Source organism: Dunckerocampus dactyliophorus, chromosome 7, assembly GCF_027744805.1.
Source record: "Dunckerocampus dactyliophorus isolate RoL2022-P2 chromosome 7, RoL_Ddac_1.1, whole genome shotgun sequence".
Taxonomy (NCBI): domain Eukaryota; kingdom Metazoa; phylum Chordata; class Actinopteri; order Syngnathiformes; family Syngnathidae; genus Dunckerocampus; species Dunckerocampus dactyliophorus.
The window spans coordinates 7,184,122-7,211,220 of NC_072825.1; the positions used below are offsets into that span (position 1 = coordinate 7,184,122).

The 27,099-nt window shown below is 39.8% G+C and overlaps 1 protein-coding gene across 8 annotated transcripts in view; it reads left to right on the forward strand.

Moving 5' to 3' along the window:
- The window catches only part of cadm4 (cell adhesion molecule 4), a 238,338-nt gene that overhangs the window by 188,265 nt on the left and 22,974 nt on the right, over nucleotides 1-27,099 (forward strand). For all 8 annotated transcript variants that reach the window (XR_008571958.1, XR_008571959.1, XM_054781066.1 and 5 more), the window contains exons 2-6: nucleotides 2,869-3,015; nucleotides 11,431-11,718; nucleotides 13,338-13,499; nucleotides 16,791-16,881; nucleotides 22,973-23,145. Coding sequence is in view for 6 of the 8 variants with exons in the window: in XM_054781066.1 (XP_054637041.1) it covers nucleotides 2,869-3,015; nucleotides 11,431-11,718; nucleotides 13,338-13,499; nucleotides 16,791-16,881; nucleotides 22,973-23,145 (861 nt within the window). In the remaining 2 variants the exon portion in view is untranslated. The remainder of the gene's footprint in view (nucleotides 1-2,868; nucleotides 3,016-11,430; nucleotides 11,719-13,337; nucleotides 13,500-16,790; nucleotides 16,882-22,972; nucleotides 23,146-27,099) is intronic.

Sequence of the window (27,099 nt, forward strand, 5' to 3'; positions counted from 1 at the left end):
ATAACAGCCATTAAGAAAATAATTGCGACGGCGATGGCAGGTCGTGACAGCTCCCGATATGAATCACAATATTGATGCAGAGAATAGTCTCAGTAATGACTACAATTAGTGGCAATTGTCAAGATTCGGTTCTTTGTTCCCGCGTGTCTTTATCTTTCTTGGAGTTCAATATCTGCTATGTCTCTCTCTGTTTGCCTGTTATGATGAAGATTTTGCTTAGTTTCATAAAAAAAAAATCATTAAAAAGATTAAAATCAAGAAAAAGACAAAGTTGGATGAAGGGATCGGGAGTTTAATAGCAAAAATACTTGCTATTATATACTCGTACTTCCTATTATATAAGTATACTGTATAAACATATACTGTAACCATTTGTCTGAAACATGATGGGGGAAAAAATTAACATACAAATTCATATTTTGTATGATTTTTTTCTAAAACTATTTTTTTCCCTTTTTGTCCAAAATAGCGAACAAAAAAATGCATTTCAAATAAGGTACACATGATATCTGGTGGGATTTATTTTTGGTCTTTTTTTTCTCCCTTTCATCTGAAACCTGAAAAAAATTTTAATAGTGAGTCAAAACAAATTGAAGATGCAAATATTTTTAATACAAAATTATGAAAGGATATTTCAAATAAAAACATTGAAACAAATATGTTGTGTACTCATCATTTGATATACATTAAAATATAAATTTGGTCACGCTCCAATTAGATATTTTTTGTTTTCCTTTTTCTACCAAATTATAAATTTTTTGCCTTTGATGCTAAACATTCAAGAATGATAATCAGTATGTTGAAAAATAACACGAATGAATCAAATGCAATCAAGATCTACAGTAATATAGACATATTATTGATATATATGCCATAAATAAGGGATGTATGAATAATATCTGTGCTAGTTGTAATGTTATAAAGCATACATAAATCACACATTATTACATATTGTTTGAAAAAAATGTTTCAATTTTTCAGAAATTGAAGATACTGTACACATTTTTTTAATCTGAAAAAATCAAATGTTTTTTCCAATAACAATATTAAAACAAAACTGTTGCCTGTACATATGCATTCATAAATTCACAATACACAGAAATACAATTACAAATATATTTAGCATCCTGTATCGTGCCACCATTGACTTTCATAAAGCCGTATTTAGCATATGGAACCTTTTCAATGCCACGCATAAGTAATTGCAGTTTGCATCATTTGAAGTCAAACTGCAGTGCTGGGCGTCCTTTATGCCGCGGGGGGCTGGCGTGCAACATGGTGGGCACTCTGATCAAACCTTCATTAATTGGTGTCCTCATTGCTCGACTGGTGACATCAAAGAGACACCCTGCTGCGTCTCATTCTAAATATGTTTGGACTTTCGGGTCAGACAGGTTTATTTGGAAGATGGCAGATCGGTGTGTGGGGTGTGTGCAAGCTTTTCTTTTTTTCTTTGTGCGGCTCAACCCTTGACGTCCCAGCTTGTACTACTGGGACGTTTATCTTTGTGTGGATATTCGGGTTAAGACTGCAAGCTCCAGTCGTCCCTCGCCACCCTGTGGTTCCAATTTCACGGCTTCACTCTATTATGTTTTTTTTTTAAATATATTAATTAATAAATCATGGGGTTTTGTGGTTGAATAGGACCTATTAGTAAAAAAAAACTATGCATATTGAAGAAAATTGTACTTATTTTTTGCCTATATTCAGCATTTTCAAGCATTAAAAAGGCTCAATGAACTAAAATCCAAGGCATTCAAAGACGCTGTGAATATGCAGTATTCTACGGTAGGTGTCAGTCATGTTACTGTAATGTTTGGTGAGACACACAAGCACCAGACTTGATCACCGGAACAGCAGGCTTTTATTGCAGGTTTGAATGATCTCACAACAGACACAATAATCCCTAGTAAAAACACAGGCTGGCTACCGTTGCTGCAGTAACCCACGCCATCTCTGAAACCCTTGACGCCACTTCCTGTCCGCCCGCCACTCGGCTCCCCTAGGGATCACATTTATAGCGACACACTCCACCACAAGTCTTATTTATGTCTTAAATGGCTTATTTTCTCTTATTATTTCTACTATATTGGAGAATATGATTGTAAAGGTCTGTTAGTCTTCTAGAGATAAACTAACAATGTTAAAAATTTTATTTAGAAGGTTGGAAACAGCTTTCTATTCTCTAACTACAAACATATTCTATTTATAAAGAAGGAATCTTAAATTGCGGGAAGTCTGGAACCAATTTACCGCAATAAACGAAGGATTACTGTAATGGCAATTTTTGTAAATGCTTTGGAATAAAACTGGAAAACACCAAAGCAGTGTCTTTTTGGATTTAATCTTGCGCAAGATGAGACCGAAACAAGAGTACATGAATGAATTCTCTCTCATGACAAACTTGGTTGTTTACTGTCCCACACCATGCTATGTCTTTAACATATCCATCCCATGACCCTCTTCCAAGCTCAGCACAAAGAACGCTGTGTTCTGAACGTAAAGACAATCTATTAGGCGTACAAGGTCGTGTTCAGAATAATTTTCCATTACACAGGTCGTCTCTTTACTTATGCTAAATTCACTTCAATTAAGATAACGGAGAGTAATTAAATAGGCTGCCTAGCAACAGCGAAGGTTGTCCTTTTGTTTAACTAAGTAATTAGTTGTGTGTGCACTTTGAGATGCAAAATATAAAAGGCATTTGTGTTTGTGTATGTGAAAAGATGAACGGCAGTAATTATAATGGTTCTTCAATGGTTATTATAATTGGTGCTTTGTCTGTCACATTGTATGATGAATAGTAGGCTACAAGTGTTTTATTCTGGAAGTTTCCCTTAACTTTTTCTCTTCTTTGCTCTCTCTCAGCTTATTGTCAGGCGGTCCAGGCGGAGAATGTCACAGTCTTGGAAGGGGGCACAGCCCAGATCTCCTGCCGCCTGCAGAACTACGACGGATCTATTGTGGTCATCCAGAACCCTCGCCGGCAGACTCTTTTCTTCAATGGCACGCGGGGTGCGTATTTGCCACGCCAGACTCATCAGCTGACATGAAAACACACATATACAAATGCTGAAGGCTCCTTATTATTACTTATTATTAGGGATGTCAGATAATATCGGCCCACCGATATTAAGGCCGGATATTGCCATAAAAATGTAATATCGGTTTATATCAGTATCCGGTTTTTCCCTATAATGAAAACAGATAATAAAAAAATGCTGTATATAGGCAAATGGGCTCCCGTACTTGCCGTCATCGAGGCCTCCAGTCGCGCCAATACGCGCAAATACTGTGTTATCCCTCGCGGTCGGGACTGGGTTTGATATGTTGAAACCACGGCCGTGGGTGTGCCACAGATAACACTGGCGTTAGCTAACTCGTTAGCTTGTAACGGCGCCGGCACGATCTCGTTGTCTCTGTTGTCAGTCAACATTTTTACCCACATTGAGGGTCACCAAACGTGGAGATGCAATTCACAACGAGACAGGAGCCGAGGTAGGTGGCCCCAATCACTTTACCCTCCACTCAACTCAACAACAAGCAACAATTCTTTTGCAATAGCTAAGTGGCTACAATAACCTCATGACCCGCAAACGGAAGTACACTTGATAGATAGATAGATAGATAGATAGATAGATAGATAGAAGTATCCAAGTATAGATAGATACTTGGATGACATGATATGTGATGTTAAACATATCGGTATTGGAATCGGAAATTGAGAGTTGGACAATATCGGCATATCGGTTATCGGCAAAAAATCCAATATCGGACATCACTGCTATTATTATATTAAAGTGTGAAGGCACTGGGTAGTACTTCTTTTAGATTTTTTTTAGCAGGATTACACTAAAACTACATAACTAATTTCCATTCCAATTTCCACAGTCAATTAATGGCCTTTTTTACTAATATTAGTTGTATTAATTTTAAAAGGCTGATTTTTTATTTAATTTTTAAAATGTTTTTAATTTTTAAAAAGTAGGTGTAGCTGACTTTGCAATGGCTAACGTCTTCTTCTTCAGGCTGCAAATATACTGCTCAAAAAAATTAAAGCAACACTTCAAAAACACATCAGATCTAAACTGGGGGAAAAATGATCTTGAATATCTTTCCTGATAATAAGTGGGTGATGTGTTAGTAACAAAATGATACCACATAATTTTATAGAAATTAAAATGATCACCCTATAGAGGGGGGAAATCAAAGACACCCCAAAAATGAAAGTGAAAAAATTATGCAGCACACTGGTCCATTTTGCCAAAATGTCATTGTAGCAACTCAAAATGATTCTCAGTAATTTGTGTGGCCCCCACGTGCTTGTACGCATGCCTGACAACGTCGGGGCATGCTCCTAATGAGACTACGGATGGTGTCCTGGGGGATCTCCTCCCAGATCTGGACCAGGGCATCACTGCGGTACCTGGACGGATGGAGGAGATTCCAGGAGACAGGTAGTTACTCCAGGAGAGCTGTGTTGTTACAGTCCAGTCGTTTTATGTCATCCTGAACCAGGAAGCAGCTTTTTCACAAAAAATGCTAAACAACCACAAATGACATCGCTGTGGGATTTACTTTCTTTCTTTTGGAGGAATTTATTTTCTCTTTTCAACGACCCCTGTCCCGTCATACTCCATGAACCAAGAACTAGCCTGCTAACTTTCAAACGGATAAACAAACACAAACATCACTCTTAAGATTTATTCACTTTTGTTTTGACAAATTAATTGTCTCTTTTTCCTATTTCAGTCACTCTAGAACTCTTTCCCCTGCTCTAGAATGTAATAAAAAAATGGTACACTCCTGTCGTTTTACGTCATCCTCCTTGAAGCAGGAAGTACAGTTGTCTCTTGTTTATAGCGGTTAATTGGTTTCAGACACAGCTGCGATAAATGAATTTCCGCAATATAGGATTCCTTCATTATAATGGAATGTTTTTGTAGTTAAAGCATAGAAAAGCTGTTTATGACATCGTAAATAAGTTTTTTTTTAACATTATTAGAGCCCTTTAGACATGAAATAACACCTTTCACCTTTCCTTTATTTATTGTTTAGAACACATTACACAACTCTTATGCTGCGGGGACTTGAGATGGCCGCTAGCTAGCAAGTTAGCCCGTTGGCCTCAAATGTATTTCTTCTAAAGCCAAAAACTTACCACTTCCACACGGAACTGGAGGAGAACTTTTTTCACTCTATCATGTTGGACATGCCATGGCTGCCTTCATGACCTCATGCGGTGTAAAAGTAATGTAATGTAAGGTAATGTCTCAATGTTTTCTATCATTATTGCCACCTAGTGAACAGAATACTACTTATCACTTGTATTTCAATATGTAGAAGACCATAGTCTACCACAAAACAGCGATAATTCATTCATTCATTCATTAATCATAATTAATAATATCGCAGATAATTGAACCGTGATATTGAGATGGACGAAGGTTGCCTTTTCACAAAAAAAAGAGAAAACAACCAACAGTAACTTTGCTGTAGGATTTACTTTTGTTCTTTTGGCGGATTTTTCATCTCTTTTCGATGTTTGTGTCGTAATCAAATCGGTCCCCCCTCACCCTCTGTCCCGTCATCCTCCGTGAACCAGGAAGTAGCCTGCTAACTTACAAACAGATAAACAACTACGATTCATTCACTTTTGTTTATGACAAATTGTCTCTTTTTCTCGTTTGAGTCACGCTACAACCCTTTTCCCGGACCCAAAAGTGGTGCAGCCCTGTTGAAGTAGCCTGCTAACTAACGAACAGATAAACAACCACAAATAACAGCACTCTACAATTTATTCCTTTTTGCTATTCTATTTGAAAATGTCCTCACTGTGGCATTCATGCGTTTTCCTCATTAAAAAGATAACCAAAGAGTGAATTGATTCGGTTTTATTTTCTGCCCAAGCTAAACTACGTGGCTGCTGTGTGCACAAAGCACTGGTAACCCTCCATCATGATGATGATGAGTTTAGGACACAGCAGCAGCTCTTCACTAGAGCATGACCTTGCTGTTGTGGCAAAGTGGCATGAGACCAGTGTTGGATTCAGTGTAGAGCGCTGGGTTAGGTAAACACCACCTTTCCACCTTAATCACCTCTTCTCAGCGCCGCAAATGTTAAACTCCCTGAGTGGTGTGCCTGGGGAGAAAATGACTGACACCACAAGGCAAAAAAAGGCAAACTCAAGGCCTAGAGAGCTGGCACAGTGCTGCAATAATGATGATATTAAATGTCATTTGTAATATTGCAATCATTACATTGACTGCATTGTAATAACCATTTCTGTGTTTATGTGTTGGCTTGAGGCTAATTCTCAGAGAACAGTTTTTTGCACTGCACTTACTTACCAGTTAGTGACAATTGTTTAGAAATGAGATGTGATTTACTATGGGAAAGATGCATAACCAGTAAACTGCATGAATAATTCCATAATCCAACATATTCCTGGGGCTTTCTCATTTAGGTAAAACCCAATTTTTTTTGCAATGAATTGCACGTTAGTAGGCGATACATAACACCACTACATTATTACATGTTAAATACAAAGTTGCAGGAAAAATGATGGTGGCAATGCTTGCAGTCCACCACCATACTGTAGGATGGTTCTGATTGTAGAGGGGTCGTCGCCCCAACCTAAAGGTTGCTAGTTCCATCCTCGGTCCTCCTCGGTGACTATGGTGAAATATCTTTGGGCAAGACACTGAACCCCCAGTTGCTGATGATGCTATATCATCAGTAGGTAAATGTGGTAACAGCATCAAAGTGCTTGGAATAGATGAAGATAGAAAAGGTGTACAAGTGAAAGTCCATTCCATTTACCTCGCAATGCAAAGTTTAGTTTAATTGAAAATAGGGCTGGGCGATATATCGATATTTTTAAAATATCAATATTTACTTTAAGCACGATATATCAAAACCAACCATATCGTTGATATCAATATAGACTGGATTTGCGCTGTATCTCCCTCATCCCTGCACGGAGGAGGGGGCAGGGGCGGAGCAGAAGCCCGGCGGCCCCAGTCGAAGCGACAGCATCTGCGGTAGAAGAATTAGCCAGCAAGGAATAAGCGGTAGCTCAGTAATGTGGAGGTACTTCGAATTCAGGGCATAAAAAAATATTTTTCACCACCTTGAAACTTGGCACAAACTCACATACGAGTAATGTGTGAAGCCGAGCGCCGTCTGCCGCGGTCCTGTTGCGTTCCTCATGAAAGGAAAAGCAAAGTGGTGTGTTATTATAAAGAGGTGTCCTATCGCTTTACTAAGATCTGGTCCCTGTTACAACAATGGAAAAAACGGCTTTATAAAAAAACAGGGTGAAAACAATGGACGCGCAATGTCCAGCAAGCTTCGCAGTCACACCTATTTAGCACAACACGCTCTGCCGCAAATGTACAAGGAAGTTAGACAGACAGTTGCTAAGCCTGATGCACTTGACAGGTTGGTGGTCCTGGCAGAAAATAAGGACATGCTTGTGTCTTCTCAAAATGTTTACCTAAAAAATACTACTGTTCAATTGAAAGTATTTTTGAGTTGCTGACATTTTAAAATTTCCTGTTAAACCAGGCACTCCTTCATATTTTGTTCTTTTGTTATTAGCTTAGGATTTGAGCATAGCTAAAGGTTTATTATATTGGATTTTTCTATATTTATTTCAAAAAAAGAATGGTCTACTTTATTCTAGAGGCTGCATTATTTTCCATTAGATTAACATTGTGTTTTATTGTGCTGCATTATGTTGTGTTGCGGTACCTTGAGTTATGTTCCGTTGCACTGCATTGCCTTATGTTGCATTACGCTGCGTTACATTATGTTACGATATGTTAACGTTGTGTCACGTTGTGTCTCGTTATGTAGCATCACGTTATGTTGCGTTACGTTATGGTTACTGTGAGTTACATTTCGCCTGATGCCTTTAACAACCATTTAAAGGTACTGCCTATCAGGTAGTCTGTCTCATTCTCATTTAGCCAGCTTCAATGAGACTTTGGAACAGTTACATATCCATCCTCTCTCTCTCCTTCAAGTGTTTGTCGGTTGTTCCAATAAGTAGTTAGATGTTCTCATCAGTAATGTGGCGGTTAAGTGAATTAATGGTGAAGACTCTTTGCACAAGAACATGAATGCCAGACGCTAAAACCCCCCTGATGAAGAGCGCTTAAATGGACATTCAACTCCCGGTAATCTCAAATGATTACACTTGCTGCATGTGCGGTTTCGACTATTTAGCGTTTTGCAATCTAGTTCATGTTCTGTAACGCCTTATGCTTCAGTCAATCATGGAGAAGCGGAGTTGATTGGGCTGTTTCGGGGGGGAACGAAGGTAAGTTGAGGGAATGGATAACGTGTTGGTGGAAAAAGTTCCCAAGGTTAGAGTTTAAACACAAGTACATACGAGCCTCATAGGGAAAATTCCCCGGTCACGTCAGCGACATCTGTCTCTTTTTGCGTAGTTGAATCCATCACTTGCCATAGGGCTCTTCCATTCGTCCATCTGCCGCATCACCCGGAGGGCCTCTGAGTGTGTTTAACTAGCCAAATAACAGTAGTAAATTACACTTTCTCTTTTTACAAGCAAGCCACCGACCAGTGGCCGAAGTTTTTTATGAGAAAGGAGGGCAAATAATGGTCACAGAGTGGTGGAAGTGACCAAATGGACTCGATTCAGCATGCAAATGAGGCCTGACTATGAAGACTAAACTTGAAGAGTACAATATTGTTATATAGGTATATTTTATGGACAATAGGTTGCTTCGGAGGATAAGTTGCATCAGTCAAAAAATGTGTCATGATAGAAAATGAGTCGCACAGGACTATAAATTACATTTATTTAGAAATTTATTTCACATTTTTCAAGACCAAGATCAGACATTTAATCTGGAAAGGCAAGTTATTCAACTACACAATAGCACACACAACAGGCTGAATAGGTGTCTGGTATGTTGACGTAACACACTAACAGTTTTTCAGCTACACAATAGCATGAAGAACATACCTTGGAGGCTGAATAGACTAAATTAAGATAACAAACCAGCCAGTCCATCAAGCAAGTTACCGGTAAGCAACTTCACCAAGCTCCCGATCTCATCCACATCACTGTATCGATTGAATTCTTCATCCTTGGTGTCACTTCGGAACAACTCTGCCGGCATTTTGCTTGTGTTCAGTCTTTCTCAATTCTCTTTAAATGAAGCGAATGCACTTGGCCTCCCCATTTGAGTGGGACATTCCTGGAACCCCTCGACAGGATTGTCTTCTGACAATTAAAATATAAAAAGTGCATCCCTGGACTATACTGTGCTGTGAAAATCAGTTTCTCCTAGCTTTCTGTCCCCATCTGTATTATTTCCTCCCTTGGCCTGCCACATTACATAGTTTTTTTTTTTTAGTTTATTTTACTCGTCAGCTCTTCTTTCTCTACACACACAAAAACCAATATCTATTGCGCGGGTGTTGTGACGAATGAGGCTGCGAGAGATGGCCTGGTGGCGGTGCATCAGGGGATGTTTTTCCCGCGGGTGGCGAAAGGCGAAAAAAAGCAAAGAGAGAAGGGCAGGGAAATAAAGACGTCGATATCAAGTCATTCCTGAAGGTATTTGCGAGAATCCATACACATCGAGCCAGCGGTACATTGTTAGTAGGCTTTTTGTTAGCAGCCTTTCACCGACGTTTCAACTCTTTCTTGGCTAACAAAGGGCAAATTGTTGCATATTTGCCACATCTAATCCTCTTTTGTCGCTGCCTCTTCTTTTGAGCCATATTGGCTGTTGGCTGCATTTGTGCTGCATTCGATGACAATATAACCTGCCTCCAACTTTGTGAAAAGGTGTTTACTTTCCAAAAAAAAGTTGCCAAATCCAAAAAGTCATTTACGAAAAAACAATAGAAAACGCTAATTGTGCTAAAGGAAGAGAATGGATGGGAATGTTTCCTGCGAGTTTATATCACTGTTATCACTTCACGACCAGAAGCATCTTTAGACTTTACAAACTCCTCGCTCCAACTTTTTGCATCAATATAAAGCTGCGCATCCTGCGGCACGATCGCTTTCAGGGTGGGAAATCATCTGAGGCACATACACACACACACACACACACACACACTCACTCTTGGACATATATATATATTATCATAGTTTTTAGGGATGTCAAAAATAGCTATCGGCGGCACAGTGTAGCTCCCCACAGAGTCACACAGAGTCTGACGCTCTTATATGACTGTATTCTTACCTGAACACATCCACAGCAGTGCAATTCCAACACCATATACAGTATGTATCTCCAACTCCACACAAGAACGCCTCCAGTCCATTCGTCATTGCAATGACGCTTCCTCATTGTCGCAGGACAGACCGCGAGATGCATTCGAGATGCAATCCAAAACTCACAACAGTGTCTTCATAACGCGTGTATGTGTGGTCTAAATAAACAGAAATGCAAAGAAAAACAATAAGTAGATATTCTTATCACTCACATTGTAACTCTTAATGAAGAAGTGCAATTAAGGATGCTCGGAAATCCCAGAAAATTCACTCATATTTGTTAGCTGGCGACTCTAAATTGTCCGTAGATATGAATGTGAGTGTGAATGCTTGTTTGTCTTGTGCCCTGTGATTGACTGGTGACCAGTCCAGGAGGTACCCCGCCTCTTGCCGAAGACAGCTGGGATAGGCTCCAGCATACCCCCACAACCCTGGGAGGATAAGTGGCATAGAAGATGGATGGATATTTCTTAGCTGCTCGACTATTGTTTCATGACCGCTTCATTTATCATCATTATGTAGTTAGTTAAGGTTAGTAAGGTTTGCACGTGTAAAAATTTTCTTCCAGGGGTTTGTTTGCACTAAAAACAATATTAGCAATATTAATAAAGTAATTTAAGAGAAAAAAATCCTGAATTACACTTAATCTGTTTATTTTCAATAAAAAAATTAAATAAGAATACTGTACCACTGGAGAGACATAAACATTTATTATATTTATGATATTATAAAATTAATAAATTAGATCGCTCTAATGTACGAACCCTGTGTAAGCCTGTTCTTTTTCTTTAAATTTTCTAACCAAGCTTTCCAAGCTTTAAATCCGTCAACAGACTCACTCGTTGTAAGCGCTTTCAGTGTTTGATCCTCACGCAGCAGCCCTGCCTTGTCTCTCCCGCTAGAGCCCGCTAGCTCTCGCTAGCTAGCGCTAGCTGTTAATCCACATCAGCAACAACTTATGATCACCTTCTATGGTTTGTGGTCTCTGTTTTGTTAACACACTCCTTTCGCAACATTAGCTCACTTGATTACGTTGTTATTCTTCAGGACGGTACTTACTGTTGATGAGGTCTGCCAGTATATCCTGGCGAAATCGGACGTTAACTGAGGTACCCCTGTACTCATTTATTCAGCAAATTTTTACTCTTTTCCCTTTACCCTCCAGCCCTAAAAGACGACCGCTTCCAAATGGTTCTCTTTACGCCGCGGCTGGTGCGCATCACTTTGACCAACGTGAGCGTGTCCGACGAGGGCGGTTACTTCTGCCAGCTCTACACTGATGACACGCACCACCAGGTGGCCACGCTGGCCGTCTTGGTGCCCCCTGAGACACCCACCGTGGAGGTGAAGCAGGACGCCGTGGAGGGAGGAGAGGTGGAGCTCAGCTGCGTGTCGCCGCGCAGTAAGCCGGCCACGACGCTTCGATGGATGAGAAACGGCCGGGAGATTCCTGGTAGGTCTTCAAACTTTGTATCATAGCAAAACTTCTATTCATTTTTAATGATCTATTTTAGGAAAGTGGAGATCAAAGAGCATAGTGATGCATGTTCCCTACTACAGACCACAATTGTGAGCGCCATTTTTGAATTTTAAAAGTTTGCCACTGAATCAGAGCTGGAACCCTATTGATTTTTAATGATGTACTTGATGTAGCTGACGTCAAATTTGTGTGTTTCTTGTCACTTCAACAACTTCAACCAATCTTCATTTGTTTGCGTGGGCTTGAGTTTTTGGCAAGATTCCCGTTGATTTTGAACAATACATTTTCATCGTCAAGCCAAAGTTAAAGGGACATTTTCCTTGTCACCGCACCACTCATTACTAACATCACTCAACTTTCAATGTTTATAAAGGCTACTGCTTGGTATTACAGCAAGGTTCCTATTGATTTTGAACGATACATTTGGGCTGTTAAGCTTAAGTCAAAGGTCAAACGGCGGCTCCTCGCACCCCGCCACTAATCCCCAACTTCAGACTTTACAATAAGATATTTCCTTAAGGTCAGTACAAGAGCCGTATTGATTTTGAGCAATAGATTTTGGTTAGTACCGTACATGTAGAATAGAGCACCTGTTGGTTTTGAGTAACAGCTTTTCTCAAAGCTTAAATTGGTAGTGGAGGTTTCTTACCTGGTTTCAACCAATTTGAAACAAAATGAGCAGGATTTTATTCAGCATTAGATCAAGAACCCTATTGATTGTGATCAGTGTATCGTAGTTAGCGATATCAAAAGTCAAATTGGTCTATTGAGTACTTGTTACCTAACTACTCATCATTAGATTCAGCCAGTTTTCAAACTTTAAAAGGCTGTTGGATCAAGAACACTATTATATACATATTGTTTTTTATCCATATATCGCAGTTAGTGGATGCAAATGTCAAATTTGCCAATTGCTGTTTGATCAAGGACTTTTAATCTATACATGGTATTCAGTATGAGATGACCTAACGAACATATATGGATTTTAAAAATCAACTGAATGAAGTTAGTGATGAGTAGGTTTTAGGCTAGATCAAGAACCCTACTGATTTTTGATCAATATATTGTAGTTAGTGATATCAAAAGTCAAATTTGTCAATCGATTCCTTGTTACCTAACTACTCATCATTAACTTCAGCCAGTCTTCAAACTGGCAAACAAGAACCCTATTGCTTTTTCAAAATCCATAAAGCTCTGGACGCTTTCAAATTTTGTCCTTTCTTCATTTATGCATCTTTTATTTGACTCTCCTTCCTTGATGTGTCCCTCTCTCCCACACACAAACACTGTGTTGATTTGTCATCTGCAAAACAAGCATTTCTGCCATTTATAATTGCCATGAAATATAAATGCACATCCCATCCTCATCTTTCTCTGTCTCATCTGTCCACAACCTCTCCACTGCAGCCACCTGCTGCTGCCTTGAAAAAACTCATCCGTCAGTCACTTCCACTTCTGGAGCTTTCTTCCTGCTTGTTCCTCAAAATCTCCCAAGTCTCAGCAGGGGGACAGTCAGGCTGCTAACTTGTCTCCAGGCGTCCTTTGGCTGTTTTCTGTACTTCCCGTCATCTCATCTGCTCTTTTTCCCCCAGGTGTGGTATCCCAGCAGGACAACGGGAAGACCTTCAGCGTAACCAGCACCATCCAGCTCCCTGTTGAAAGGAAAGACAATGGGGCGGCGTTGAGCTGCGAGGCACTCCACCCAACGCTGGGCAACCAGAAGAGGATTCGACACTATCGCCTGGATGTGTACTGTGAGTCTCTCCATGAACTTAGGACGCACTCAGACTATGCAATTTGTACCATACTTTGTGTAATCTAAATCGTACCTGTCAATGGTTATTAATGATAACCACCACCTTACATAGTAGAAAGAAAACAGCATAACTTGAAATAATCCACAGGAGTCAAAGCCCACCCATTATGCACATGCACATGCAACCAATCTGGACATTTTGTAGAACCAAAACCATCGTTTCTTCCACCAGTTATTAATGATTAATTAATGCTTTCCCGGCGGTTATTATTGATAGCCGCCTTCTTGTGCATTAGAAATAAACAGAATGACTCAAAATATTCAACGTTGGGAGACCTCAATATCTTCCACAGTCAAAGTCCACCGGCAGTGCTTTTGCTCATGCATAAGCACAAAGGTATATGTGTCGTATGATTAAGGCAAGTGTCTTGCCACCAGCTATTCTTGATAACCACCACCTTATATAATAGAAACAAAGAAAATGACTCAAAGTAATCCACAAAGTCAAAGTCCACCAGCTGTGCTTTTGCTGAGGCATGAGCAGAAAGTAGATGTGTCTCATAATTAATGTGAGTATCTTCCCAAAAGTTATTAACAATAGCCGCCTCCTTACACAAAAGAAATAAAGAGAATGACTCGAAATATTCCACATAGTCAAAGCCCATTATGGTTTTGTGCATGAGTACAAAATAGATGTCGTATATTTAATGCAAGTGTCTTCCCATAAGTTATTCATGATAACTGCCAACTTGCATGATAAAAGTAAACAAAAGGACTCTAAATAAGCCACAAATTAGGAAAGTTGCAGTAATGCCCTGTTGTATCATAAAGTGATAGCAAAAGTAAGTGTAGTGAGTGCAGTGTAGTGTGAGTGCAGGGCAGCAAGCGGACAGGGTAGGCCCAAACCGCAATATAATAGAACTGTCCCTTCTTTAGCGAGGGCTTTGCAGTATAAACATACGCTTACGCAAACATTCTCTGCCCATCCTCAAACCGGTCATTTGCATAATGTTTTTCTGCCTGAATGATTTAAAAACATAGATTATTCAATTTGTATTGCTTCTCTTTCTACAGCATTATAGTGTTTTAGCGCCGGCAGTAATTTGTGTCAAAGCCAGAGCCTCGTTTTTCATTTTAACATCAGAGCTCATTTATACACCATGCAGCATTTTAGTAGTGATATTCAGCACCGCCCAGCGTGCGAGTCGCTGTTATTAAAAGGAAATGTGTACAAATCTTGTCATGCAGGCTAGTCAGGGCCGCCTGGTCCTGCGGTTCTGCAGAAAGCTGCATAAGATTAGTGTTGGGCAACGATGCCCTGATTCTTTTTGATGAGACCTCAATTGATAATTCTCAAAATAAAACTCAAAATAATCACTGAAACTGTCATTATATACCAAGAGGAATGCTGTATGTATTTTCACAAGTAGTTTAATGCTCTTTCTAAACGTCAGACTGCAAAACGTAACATCTCTCTTCAGAAAGGAAGAAATGCGTTCATTAAAATCCATGAGATGCTCCACAAGGCCTTTTTATGCATTCCAGCTATTTCATCTGTGCTGTTTGACATTTATTTTGGATGACAATTGAAGTGCCATTTATTTCATTGTGACTTTTAATATGTTTAGCTTGTAAGAAAAATAGAAACCTGTTTTAAAACCTGAAACTTAAAGAAAGTAAAGTATAAGGTAGTTGATGTGTCATTGTCATTTATTGTGTATATAAAAATGATAATGCAATGCCTGTCATCTTTTTCATAAGGCACAAAAACTGCATCTCTGTTGTGTTCTTTAAAAGATCTACAAATCCATTTTGACTGACTGAATGGCTGACAACTTGCACAACAGAAATAAACAGAACAACTCAAAATAATCCACAGTCAAAGCCATGAGCACAAAATAGATAATAAGATGATAATTGATGCAAGTGTCTTCTCACCAGCTATTCATGATAACAGCCACCTTCCACAATAGAAGTAAACTAAACGACTCAAAATAATCTACAAAGCCAAAGCCTACCCAGTGTGCCTTTGTTCATGCAAGAGCACAAAGTAGATAATAGAGATAATTTTTGAAAGTGTCTTCTCACCAGTTATTAATAATAATCACCACCATGCACAATAAAAATAAACAGAACACCTCAAAATAGTCCACAAAGTCAAACCCCACCCACTGCGCTTCTGTTCACGCATGAGCGTAAAGTAGACAATAGTTTATGCAAGTATCTCCCCACCTGTTATTAATGATAACTGCCACCTTGCACAAAAGAAATAAACTAAATAACTCAAAATAAACCACAAAGTCAAAGAATACCCTAGTGCAGACATACTGTATAGGTGTAGGTATAGGTAGTTATAGGTGCAGTTTTGATATTTAATTTTGCTTGGCTCCAGTTACCCTTTTAAAACCAGTAAGACAATCAAAGCAGAGTCAAAGATTTAAGTTTTAAGATTTTAATTAGTGTGTGTTTTTTTTTTATTTATATGCTTTTATCAATGCATTGTTTGTGCTCAATGCAGACAATAAGCGAAATGTCTCTATTGTGCAGTTTTGATATTGAATTTTACTTGACTTTTGTTACATTTTGAAAACCAGAAACACTAAGAAGAAGACTAGAAGATTCACAGTGCTTAAGTTGATGAAGATGTATTTTATACAATTTTAGTAATGCAGTGTGGTCAGTGCTGACATTTAGGTGTCTAATATTATGGTTATATTTGTTCTCTGCAATTTTGCTATTTAATTAGGCTTTTGTTGTCAGTTTCTTAATAATGTGATCTGAAGTGCACATGGCACACCTTTTTCGAGGGCCATTTTTGAATAATAATAACATTTTCTTGTTTGAACTTTTATCGTGGCAAAATAAAAAATGTATAGGCTGGAGGTTTTTAATGTGTGGCACAGTGAGTCTCACCTCAGAGAACACAATCCTCCCAGGACTCCCCAAAAATTTATTTTGTGGAGTTTTCTGCTCACCCCAGACTCACTGTAGGAACCAAATTATTCTCTTCTTATGCTTGTCTTCTTTTATTTTTTCTCAAGCTGTTGCACCTACCCTGAAGTCAAGCAAAAAAAAACACCTCACACTTTGAAAACCCTTGTATAAATTATTTTCTGTGGGTTTTTTTTTAGATCTTTTACAGTTTGATAGTATTTGTGCTCAGGCTGTTGCCTTGGAAACACATGTCCAAGACACCACAAGAAGCCGCTTCCTTGCTGTCCCTTGTCACTTGTTTTGTTTGTTTTATTCTCATTTCTCATAAATTTTTCTTCTTTCTCGTCGGAAACAGTTGCACCAACCGTGAGGATTGTCCCTCCCCCTGGCATTTTGCGAGAGGGTGACTCACTGAGCCTGACCTGCTCCGTCACCGCCAATCCTCTGTAAGTCCCAGTGTTTGTGTCGTGTTGCAAACGTTCCAGTTATTATTATTATTATTGTATGAGCTGATCCCCAGGTTCACATGAACTCATTGTGGAAGGTCACATTTAAAGCTTCACTTTATGAACACAGTATGCAACACACTTACAGTATATACAAGTATAGGCCGTTCAAAAGAATGGCTGGTTGCCGTATTTTCTGGACTATAGGTCACTCTGTATTATAAGTTGGATCCGTCAAAAATGTGTCATGAAGAGGACAAAAGCATATGTCGCACTGGACTATAAATCACATTTTCTCGTTTTTTTTTTTTTTTATCAAACTATCAGTATCATGGCACATGTCCATCCATCCATCCATTTTCTATGCTGCTTATCCTAATTAGGGTCGCCGGATGGCACATGTCATCCAGGTTATTGTATTCTCAGCTGAAATTGTAAATTGGTGGGGGGGGTTCTTCGGGTACTCCAGCTGTTTTCCACATTCCAAAAATATGCATTCTAGGTTAATTGGAGACTCTAAATGCTCCATAGGTGTGAATATGACTGTGAGTGGTTGTTTGTTTATCCGTACCCTGCGATTGGCTGGCGACCAGTCCAGGGTGTTGCCAAAAGACAGCTGAGATAGGCTCCAGCATACCCTTGACCCTAATAAGGACAAGTGGCATAGAAAATGGATGGATGGAATTTGATTTTTTTTTTATTACATGAATACAATAAAAACATACCTGTTGTCGAAATGTTCTTAAAGAAGGCACTTTTAATAGGTGACATGATGCCTGGACGCATCCCAGTGTGTAGAAACCTATCAAACAGGCGTATTTTGACACCAAAACTTAATTTTTGTATTCACAAGTGAATTAAAATAGACTGATAATAATTTGTGTGTATATATAGTCAGTGGCTGGCACAGCAGCTATAATCTCCAAGCCAGACATAATTAGTGTCCTAATTAAACAACACTGCTGTCAGTAATACCACATTTCTCAAGGTATTCTAAAGTATTCCGTACTAAAAATGCAGTACGTTTTTTTAAATTTTTTAGCAGTAACTAGTTTTTATCAAGGAAATAATCACTAGTCGCAGTTAGAAGATACTATTTTTATCAGAATAATGCAATACACATCCCACCAAAATATACTCCATTGGTGGTTATGATTGGATTGAATATTGATTATAATTTCATTTGGCTTGTGTTGATTGCCATGCCTCCATTATTTGACAATGAGATTACTATTTTTCATTTTTGTGGCTAAATAAAAAAATAACACAAATAATGCACACAATACATAAATGCCCCTGGCTATATATTAGAGCATTTATGGTAACGCTGAGCAGTAATGTTTGCATTGACGCTAGCAATTAATCACAAATGAGGTGTCCTGGCTGGTCCACCGATCAGATGTAGGTGGTTGTAATGAATTAGAAATATTCTAAAATGTTTCTAAATTGTGTTTTCATTCAAAAGTTTTTTTTTATAAATTGTAGTAAGTTATTATTTATTTGTTTATTTATTTTTTTAGCTTTACTTTTATTTACTATTTTATTATCAAAAGAAACTCAACTTCCGAGTAGCATAGTGGACATCAATTGGAGGAATATGTTAATTTAAAATATTAACTACAATTATTATGATTATAAGATTGGTGGGGCTGAGTAGCTGCTGAACTTTAAACCCTGTCATTATCCTCACATAAAATTCCCTCTTTCTATAGCGGACTGATTAATTAATAGCTGAATACTGTTAAATCTTCTTTTTATGTTTTGTACTGTAATATCTCACGAATTGCATTCCTTGTGTGAACCTTACGTCCGAGAACATATAATAGACATAATGAAATCATTGCATGCAGCTACGAATGCACAATGTATCTCAATTATCACACGTTAACGTTCAACATCAATATAGAAATGTACTCACAATGTTTATACATTATGTGCTTTGGAATTGTGAGATCTTGTTAGAAGAATATTGGATAAAAACACTCTGATCCTGACTTTATTACCTTTAAAAAAAGAACTCAAGGGGCTGCACATGAATAATAAGTCTACAGCAGGATATATTATGAAAATTCATGTATATGGGGAAACAATAGAGTGATATTTGAAACAAAGCTGATTTCCTGTCACGTAAATCTCCAAAAGCCTCCCCTGGATGACTCCTCTGTCTCTGGGCTGCAGGACCACTTTGGTGTCCTTGCAAAACTCCATGAACGTGTTTGATAACTTTGGTCAAATCCACATTGAAGACTGGCTGAGAAGCATATTGACTAGCTCTACAAAAGCTTTGTAACACTTGGTCAGGGACACTCATTGAGAGTGTGTCAGATTGTCCAGCTGACCTCCTCCGGACCCCTTTCACACACACACACCCTTGCCGTCGATCACTGTCATGCGTCAATGATCAATTAGGAAGAGAGGAATAAGAGGAGGACCATGATGTCATTTTGCTTGACTGGCTTCTTTTAGTGAAGTGTGTGCATGTGTTTGTGTTCACCTTCACATCCCACCTACACTCAAATAATTTGGACACCCCAATCCATATAAACACACACACACACACATATATATATAGTAATCCCTCGTTTATCATGGGTAATTGCTTCTTGACCCGACCATGACGGGATTCCTTATTTATAAATTGAATATTTTCATAGTTAGAAAACCTGTTTACGGCCTTCTAAATATGTTTTTTAACATTATTATAGCCCTCTTGACAAGAAATATCACCCCTACAGTCACCTTTACACTCCTTTTATCCAATATAGTAGACACAATAAGAAAAAAATAGGCCATTTAAGACTTAAATAAGACTCACGCTCGTGGGTGTTGCTGTAAAAGTGTTCCCGTGCTAGGAGAGCTGAGTGGGAGGATGACAGGAAGTGCCATCGGGGGTTCAGAGTTGAGTTTTAGCATGGCGTGGGTTAACAATAGCTTGTGCTAGCTATTATTGTGTCTGTTGTGAGACAATCCAAACCTGCAATAAAAGCCCTTTGTTCTGGCGATCAAGTCTGGTGCTTGTGTGTCTCACCAAACATAACAGTAACATTACTGACACCTAGTGACCAGTGTAGAATACTACATATCATCACATCTTTGAATGTGTCTTCTGAATGAATGCCTTACATTTGTATTTTAGTTTATTTAGCCATTTTTATGCTTGAAAATGCTAAATTTAGGCGAGGAATACGTACAATTAAATATGCTTACTTTTTACCAATAATATGCCATATTCAACCACGAAACAGCATGATATAATCATCAATATCATTTTGAAAAACAGTGAGAGAGTGAAGCTGCCAAATTCGAAGGGCAAAGTGGCAAATTGTTTTTTTTGGGTTTATTGGTACCAGACCGGGCCGCACGGTGGTCTAGTGGTTAGCACGTTGGCCAATACAGGAACAGCTTGGAGATCGGGAAGACCTGGGTTCGATTCTCCCCTGGGCATTTCTGTGTGGAGTTTGCATGTTCTCCCCGTGTGCGTGTCCGGGCACTCCGGCTTCCTCCCACGTTCCCAAAAACATGCATGTTAGGTTAATTGGAGACTCTAAATTGTCCATAGGTATGAATGTGAGTGTGAATGGTTGTTTGTCTATATGTGCCCTGCGATTGGCTGGCGACCAGTCCAGGGTGTACCCTGCCTGTTGCCCGAAGTCAGCTGGGATAGGCTCCAGCATGCCCCCGCGACCCTAATGAGGAAGAAGCGGTATAGAAAATGGATGGATGGTACCAGACCCAACCACGAATTTCCGCCAAGTACAATTCAATATTAATAAAATTGAATATTTTTGTAGTTAGAGCATTGAAAAGTTGTTTATGAAAAACAGTTTTTTAGCATTAGCACAACACGTAATTATAATGATAATAATGCATTTTATTTGTAAGCACATTTCAAGGAACATAAACACAGATAAAAGTGACGCACAGATAAAATAAAAAAACATAAAAATGAAAAAGTTGCATGGTAAACTATAGAGTAAGATGTCCTGAATAAATGGATTTTGAGTCTGGATTTGAAAAAGAAAGAGAGTCTTTAATACGGATATCCGGTGGGAGTGACTTCCAAAGTTTGAGAGCAGAGCGGCTGGAAGCTCTGCAACGCATGGCCCTGAGGCTAGCAGGCGGGACGGTGAGGTTAATGGAGGAGAAGGATCTGAGGGAGCGAGAGGAGGTGGCAATGTTGAGGAGATCAGAGAGGAAGGGGGAGTGCGCTTGTGGATGGCCTTGAAAGTATACAGAAGGATTTTGAATTCTATTCGAGATTTGACGGGGAGCCAGTGGTGGTGCTGCAGGACGGGGTTGATGTGATGAAATGAAGGGGTTCTGGTGATGATGCAGGCGGCTGAATTCTGGGCCATTTGAAGCTTATGGAGGGATTTGTGAGGGAGGCCGATGAGGAGAGAGTTGCAATAATCAATACAGGAGGTGACCAGGCTGTGAACAACAATAGAATTACTATGGGGGCTGGGGGAGGGGCGCAGGCAATTGATGTTGTGGAGATGGAAATATGCAGACAGGGTAATGGTACTGATATGGGATTGGAATGATAGCAACCTATCGAGGATGACAACCAGACTCTTAACCTGAGGGGAGGGTGAGACTGTGGTGCTGCTCCAGATATCACCCACTGTAACCTGAAGGTGTTTAGTCAAATTACCACGAAATGTGGTACACACCCTTAGGAGACTGACAAGTATATGTGTGTAATATTTGAGAAAGATTGGTTGAAAAACATGGCCGCCATCAAGCAAAACATCTTTGCAAGGGCACTTAGCAGCTAATTGTCCATAAGTCATTGACCATTTGTCTAATGATTATACAACTTTTGAGGATGTCTGTATTGTATGTATACTAGCATGCATTCTAAAGCATTATGAACACAACCCAGAGGGGACACCAAGGATGAACTCCATCCAGCATGTTAGCCTCTATGTATGCATGCAAGAGTGTTTGTCTGTTTGTGCACAAAGTTTAATTAAACTTTGCAAGGGATTGAAACTTAGATGAGTCAGAAGAGGAAATCTGTGCAGACTAACACAAGCCATGACACACAGCCAGACACAGCTTTGTTCGGCAGGGTGTTGCTGTAATCCTCACACCTCCTCTGTGTGTTTGTCAGTGTCCTCCTGCGCGAGTCAATGTGTGAATGTCGTCTCTACCCATGTCTGCCAGTGTGTGTTTACCTGTTTGTGTGTGTCAGTGTCTGTGGATATTCCAAGCAAGAATCTGACAGGCTTTGTTTTGGGGGAAAATAGGTGTGTTTTGTGTTCTTCCCATTCAGTTCCTGTTGTTATACAGAAGTGACAATTCTGACAAACAGTTTGTCTTAGTGTCTCTTCCACTCTTACATGATGGCATCACTTGTGGCGCTGGTGAATGGTAGACACCTTGCACTCCTCCACCTTCCTTCCTTCCTTCCTTCCTCTTGAGGATGCCTCACAGATAGGTGCTCAATTGGGTTCAGGTCTGGAGGACTCCATCACCTTCACCTTCAGCTTCCTCAGCAAGGCACATGTCTTCTTGGTGTATTTGGGCTCCTTATTTGGGCTCCCAGTTAGCCCAGTGGACTTTGCATTTTTCTTCAACTAACCGCAGCTCCCCAATGCCAGCAGCACTCGTGCAGCCCCTCATAGGGTAACTTTACCCACCTGTAATGGATGCCAACTCATGCGGCTGTGTAAAAGTACGATGGTAAACCTCATTCCCTGACACCTTAAGAGTTGCAGTGGATATCGAGTCGACAGCCTGGACTTTTTGCTCAATGGCTAGTGCTTGCAACTTTCATTCTGCACACCCTCGTTCGAGCCAAGGCAGAATGTGGGTTTGGATCGATCAGGTGGGTTACCATCTATTGCCAAAGCCTTGTGTCCAACAAGCAGTGCTCTTAGATTTAGTTCCTTTAGGAAATACAAGCCTGATCCCGGTAAAAAGTGGCTTAACTTATCCTTCAGCTGCCATACCACTGCACTTGGTATCCGAACACAAAAGCGTCCAAAATTGGCACCTGGATCTGTTATGCATCAACTGGTCAGTTGGACACACAAACAGTTGTGTGGAATCAAGGTTTAACTGCTCCGACTCCTCTTCCCCTCAGGCCCAGGAACATCCAGTGGTCCAAGATCAATGACACCTTACCCGAGCGGGCCGAGATATCCGGACCCACCTTCCAGATTTCCCGCCTGAGCCAATCGCACAACGGCACGTACTTGTGTCAGGCACAGAACAACTATGGACGAGCCGCCGATCACTACACTCTGCTGGTCTATGGTGAGTTGCCCCCCGCCATCTTGTTGTTTACCTCCAGCTTGCAGTAATGGGCTACCTGGTCCAGACTAATTTTCTGTCCAATTCCTTCCTTTATTTTTCTTGTTGATGAAATTGTATTGATCCCATCTTCCCACTGTTGCATTGTGGCGATTCTCTGAACAGGACAACAGACTTATTAAATCCTGACGCTCGTCTTCTCTGTCTTTCAGTTTTATTGGCTTTTCTTGATTTGTTCCACAGCGGGATCTTTCTGCTTAACAATACATACCAAAACAATTACTACTGTGCACAGCTATTATCTCCATCAGCATCAGTCATGTTTATTTTGTAACTTCTGTATAAGCTACACACCACACATCATCCAAGTGTTTAAAGTTCTATTAGACAGTGATTCAATTATTTTTGTGAAGACTTAGAAAATGGCAGCAATAGCAATAAAATGCCGCTAGGTGTCAGTATCACTCTGCAAACACCTTTCTCTTCCCTCTCCATTACGTGTCTTCAAATGCTGACTAGTTTTGCTTTAATTTGGTTCTATTATACAGTGGTTACACTTGTATGCTCAGCCACAGTACGGCAAGTGTAACACGCATGAGGTTCACACCAACAGCTAGTGGCGCAACCAACGTTTTAAAGTGCACACAGAGGTAGATGAAGCTGCTGGATGTAGACAGCTCATACATCAAGAGCCATCACGTGGATTTAATTTTTAAAAACACTAAATCAGAAGTTTACCGACAGCCACAGCTGTTAATGTCCATGTTTTTGACCCGGCAGTTGTTTGACCACACACACGGACTTTCACATTTTTTCCAATAAGAAATAACGTAAATCCAATTCATCCGTTCCAGAAAGCCAAAAAACGTAATCTTCAATAAACGTAACGTTGAGTGTTCATTTATCACTTTCATTTGTCATTTATATTCATTTAGAATGTTTTATGCATGTAAAACTATTACTGTAAAATTATAAAAACAGGTTTTATGTTAGCATTTTTGCAAGTCAACGTAGTTGACATCCGGTTCTGGTTGTCATTTTGTTTGCTAGCTAATATGATGCTAACAAGGAGGGATGTTTTGTGATGAAAAAAATACATGAAGAACACAGTTTGTCATGCAGTGTATAAACAACACAACAAGACGTGTCCCATATTGTGCGCTAACCAGAGAATTCACGCAAGCCGATGCAAAATTGCCAGGGCGGATGCTAATCAAGGTTCCACTGTATTTTCTGTGGTTAACTTTGTTGACTTGACTTTAAATGTTAAAATGTTATTAAAAACATTGCCTTTAGCATTTATAAAGGTTTTAAGCCTGGAACTGATTAATTCAATGTACATTATTTATTTTTTCTAAATTCAAAGAAATGGGAACCAGCATCCCATAACGACTTGTGTTCAAGCTCAGTTATTCCACAGTACTTATACGCATTCATTTCATAACAGAAACACAACTCTGTATTAAATATAAAATAAGAGCATTTTGGAAAGACACACAGGAAGCCAAGACAAGACTGAGTGCAAAAAAGTGTGAACGTCAGATGGTTGCAACTCTGAATTTTACATGATGACAATAAAACATCTGTTGACTTTAAAATGCAAGCAAACCAGCTCAGAGAGGTTGGGGGAGCTGGCGTTTTTATTTTCCGCAGCTCAGGATTCACAAGTTTTCAGAGATTCAGTGAAGAATTTGGTGACTGTGAATTCTTCATGAGGATTGACCTGAATAGACGGCACGCAGCGCCTCAAAGGGGATGATGATGATGTTGATGCGTGCAACATTGCCTGCCAACCTGCATTAGCTGACTTGAGAAGTGAGAGAAGGAGGCGGTGGTCTTCGCCTGAGATTGAGGCACTTTTTTTGTGGGAGTGGGGCAAAAAAGTGGAAACAAGTGACTAAGATGTCTTGGGCTTCTTGAGGAAGAAACACATTGGTGCATTTGTGACTTGTAACAGATGGTGCTCTTTTGCCGCTTTCCAACATGTTTTTATTTTATATTTCATGTTTCAGCTATGAAATTAGTGGAACATCCGAGCTTGAACACATTACGTTCAGGGACACTAACTCTGATTTCCTCTAAACATTTTGCCCTATAGTATATAATGGAGATTGAATTCATCAGTTCCAGGGTCAAAATGTTGCTACTTCAAAGTCTTTATTAACTCTGAAGACAATGCTTTAGACTTCCACTTTATAATAACTACTGTTTCTGGAGTATTTTCCTGCATTTCTTCCTTCTAGTATGACATTTTGTTTGACAGTTATGATTGGCCTGTATGAATTCTGCCTAGCAACAAGGCAGGCATGTCAACATGTCAACACAGATCAGACAGGAACTGTTGTACTTTACCCTGACATCCAGCCGAGATATGCGCCATTTTTGTTGTCACATGAAAAAAACTGCTGCCACTCAAGAATGTTTGTCCCTTTTTTCATTGCCCTACCTCCTGCTGGCTGCCTGTGTCACTGCAGCCTGCAGCATCACCTGACACAGAGATTAGCCAATTGGATGTATTGAAGGCTGTAAAACATCTTCAAGGGTGGGCGCCCCCTCACCTACCCATCATGCTCTTACACTTGCGCGCTCACATGTACAGACAGAATCAGCACATACTTGCACACTCGCCATCAAACGCCACACATAATGGAGGCCTTCCACAGGCGTCAAGGGTGGCAACAGTGACAAGATGAAAGGTGCCACCTCAACCCATTCCCTCCCCATTGCTTTGGTTCTCGTGGAGAAGGTTTGACATGTTGAGCTTTGATGTACGCTGCTGCCTTTCCCTGGCTTCCTCTGCCACTATTATTACATATACGTCATTTCATAATTCTCTGGGTAGACTCCTAAACACAGCAGAGCACTCCTGTCATACAGAGGATCTTTGACTAGCATTTTGGCAGTAGGTTCTTAAAAACAGCAGAGTGCTCCAGCCCAATAGGGGATCTTTGGCAAGCCTTTTTGCAGTGCCTCCTTAAAATCAGCAGAGCACTCCTGTCATATAGAGCAGTGATTCTCAAATGGCTTGGCTGCGGGACCCACCATCACCCCTCATTGACAAAGTGCGGAAATAAAAAAAAACGTCGTAAATATCCGCCTGTTATAAATACAGGGCCTGTTTGCAACAATTACACCTGTGCCTAGAGGGCACTAACTTTCTAACTTGTTGCAAGCATTATATTCCGCCCTCTTCCTGCTCAGGAACAATATATTTTTATCCACAAATTCAAAAATTATTTGAACAAAAAGTGTCTGTAAAGGTTTTCAGTTACATGGTATATCTGAAGAGTTGAATGACAGCAACTGGACTTGGACCTGGATGAGAGGTAAAACACCTTTTAAGAAACTCAAGCTGGTCCAGTTGCTCTGATTCAGCTCCTCAGAAAAACAAAAGGTACAATACAACAAAATTTAAATATACAAATCTAACCTTTTTCTGATCAACTCAGCAAGTAAGTTCAGTAGTAGGTCCATTTCTTCTGTAGATCACCCCTCTGCCTGGATCAATAGCTCTAACTCGACATAAATAGATCAAAATGGCCAGAAAATTGTACCTAGTCTTCATTTTGGGCGTAATTCCCCCATGCAACACAATGTGAGCTGGAGCGGTGAGACGCTTTTCTCTTTATAGTGCACTCTACTCCAGCAGATACTGTACAAAGGCCATCTAGCTGTGTGTCGGACAGATGGCACAGTAAGTTCACATTCGATATCCTTCCCCTCCTGCTCAAGGTTGGCCAAGTCACCAATAAACATAGCACGCACCTCATGGTGGCTTAGGAACCAAATCGTGCAGACACTAGGTGCATATACGGATCAGGTCAATTTTTTTTTTTTTGCAAGACCAGCAACCCACTGAAAAAGTAAGGGCTATTATTTTATTCCAAAAATCATATACAGTTAGAAATAAAAGTTTTTGCAAGTTTATGTTGTCTTGTTCCATTGTGTTTCCGCGAG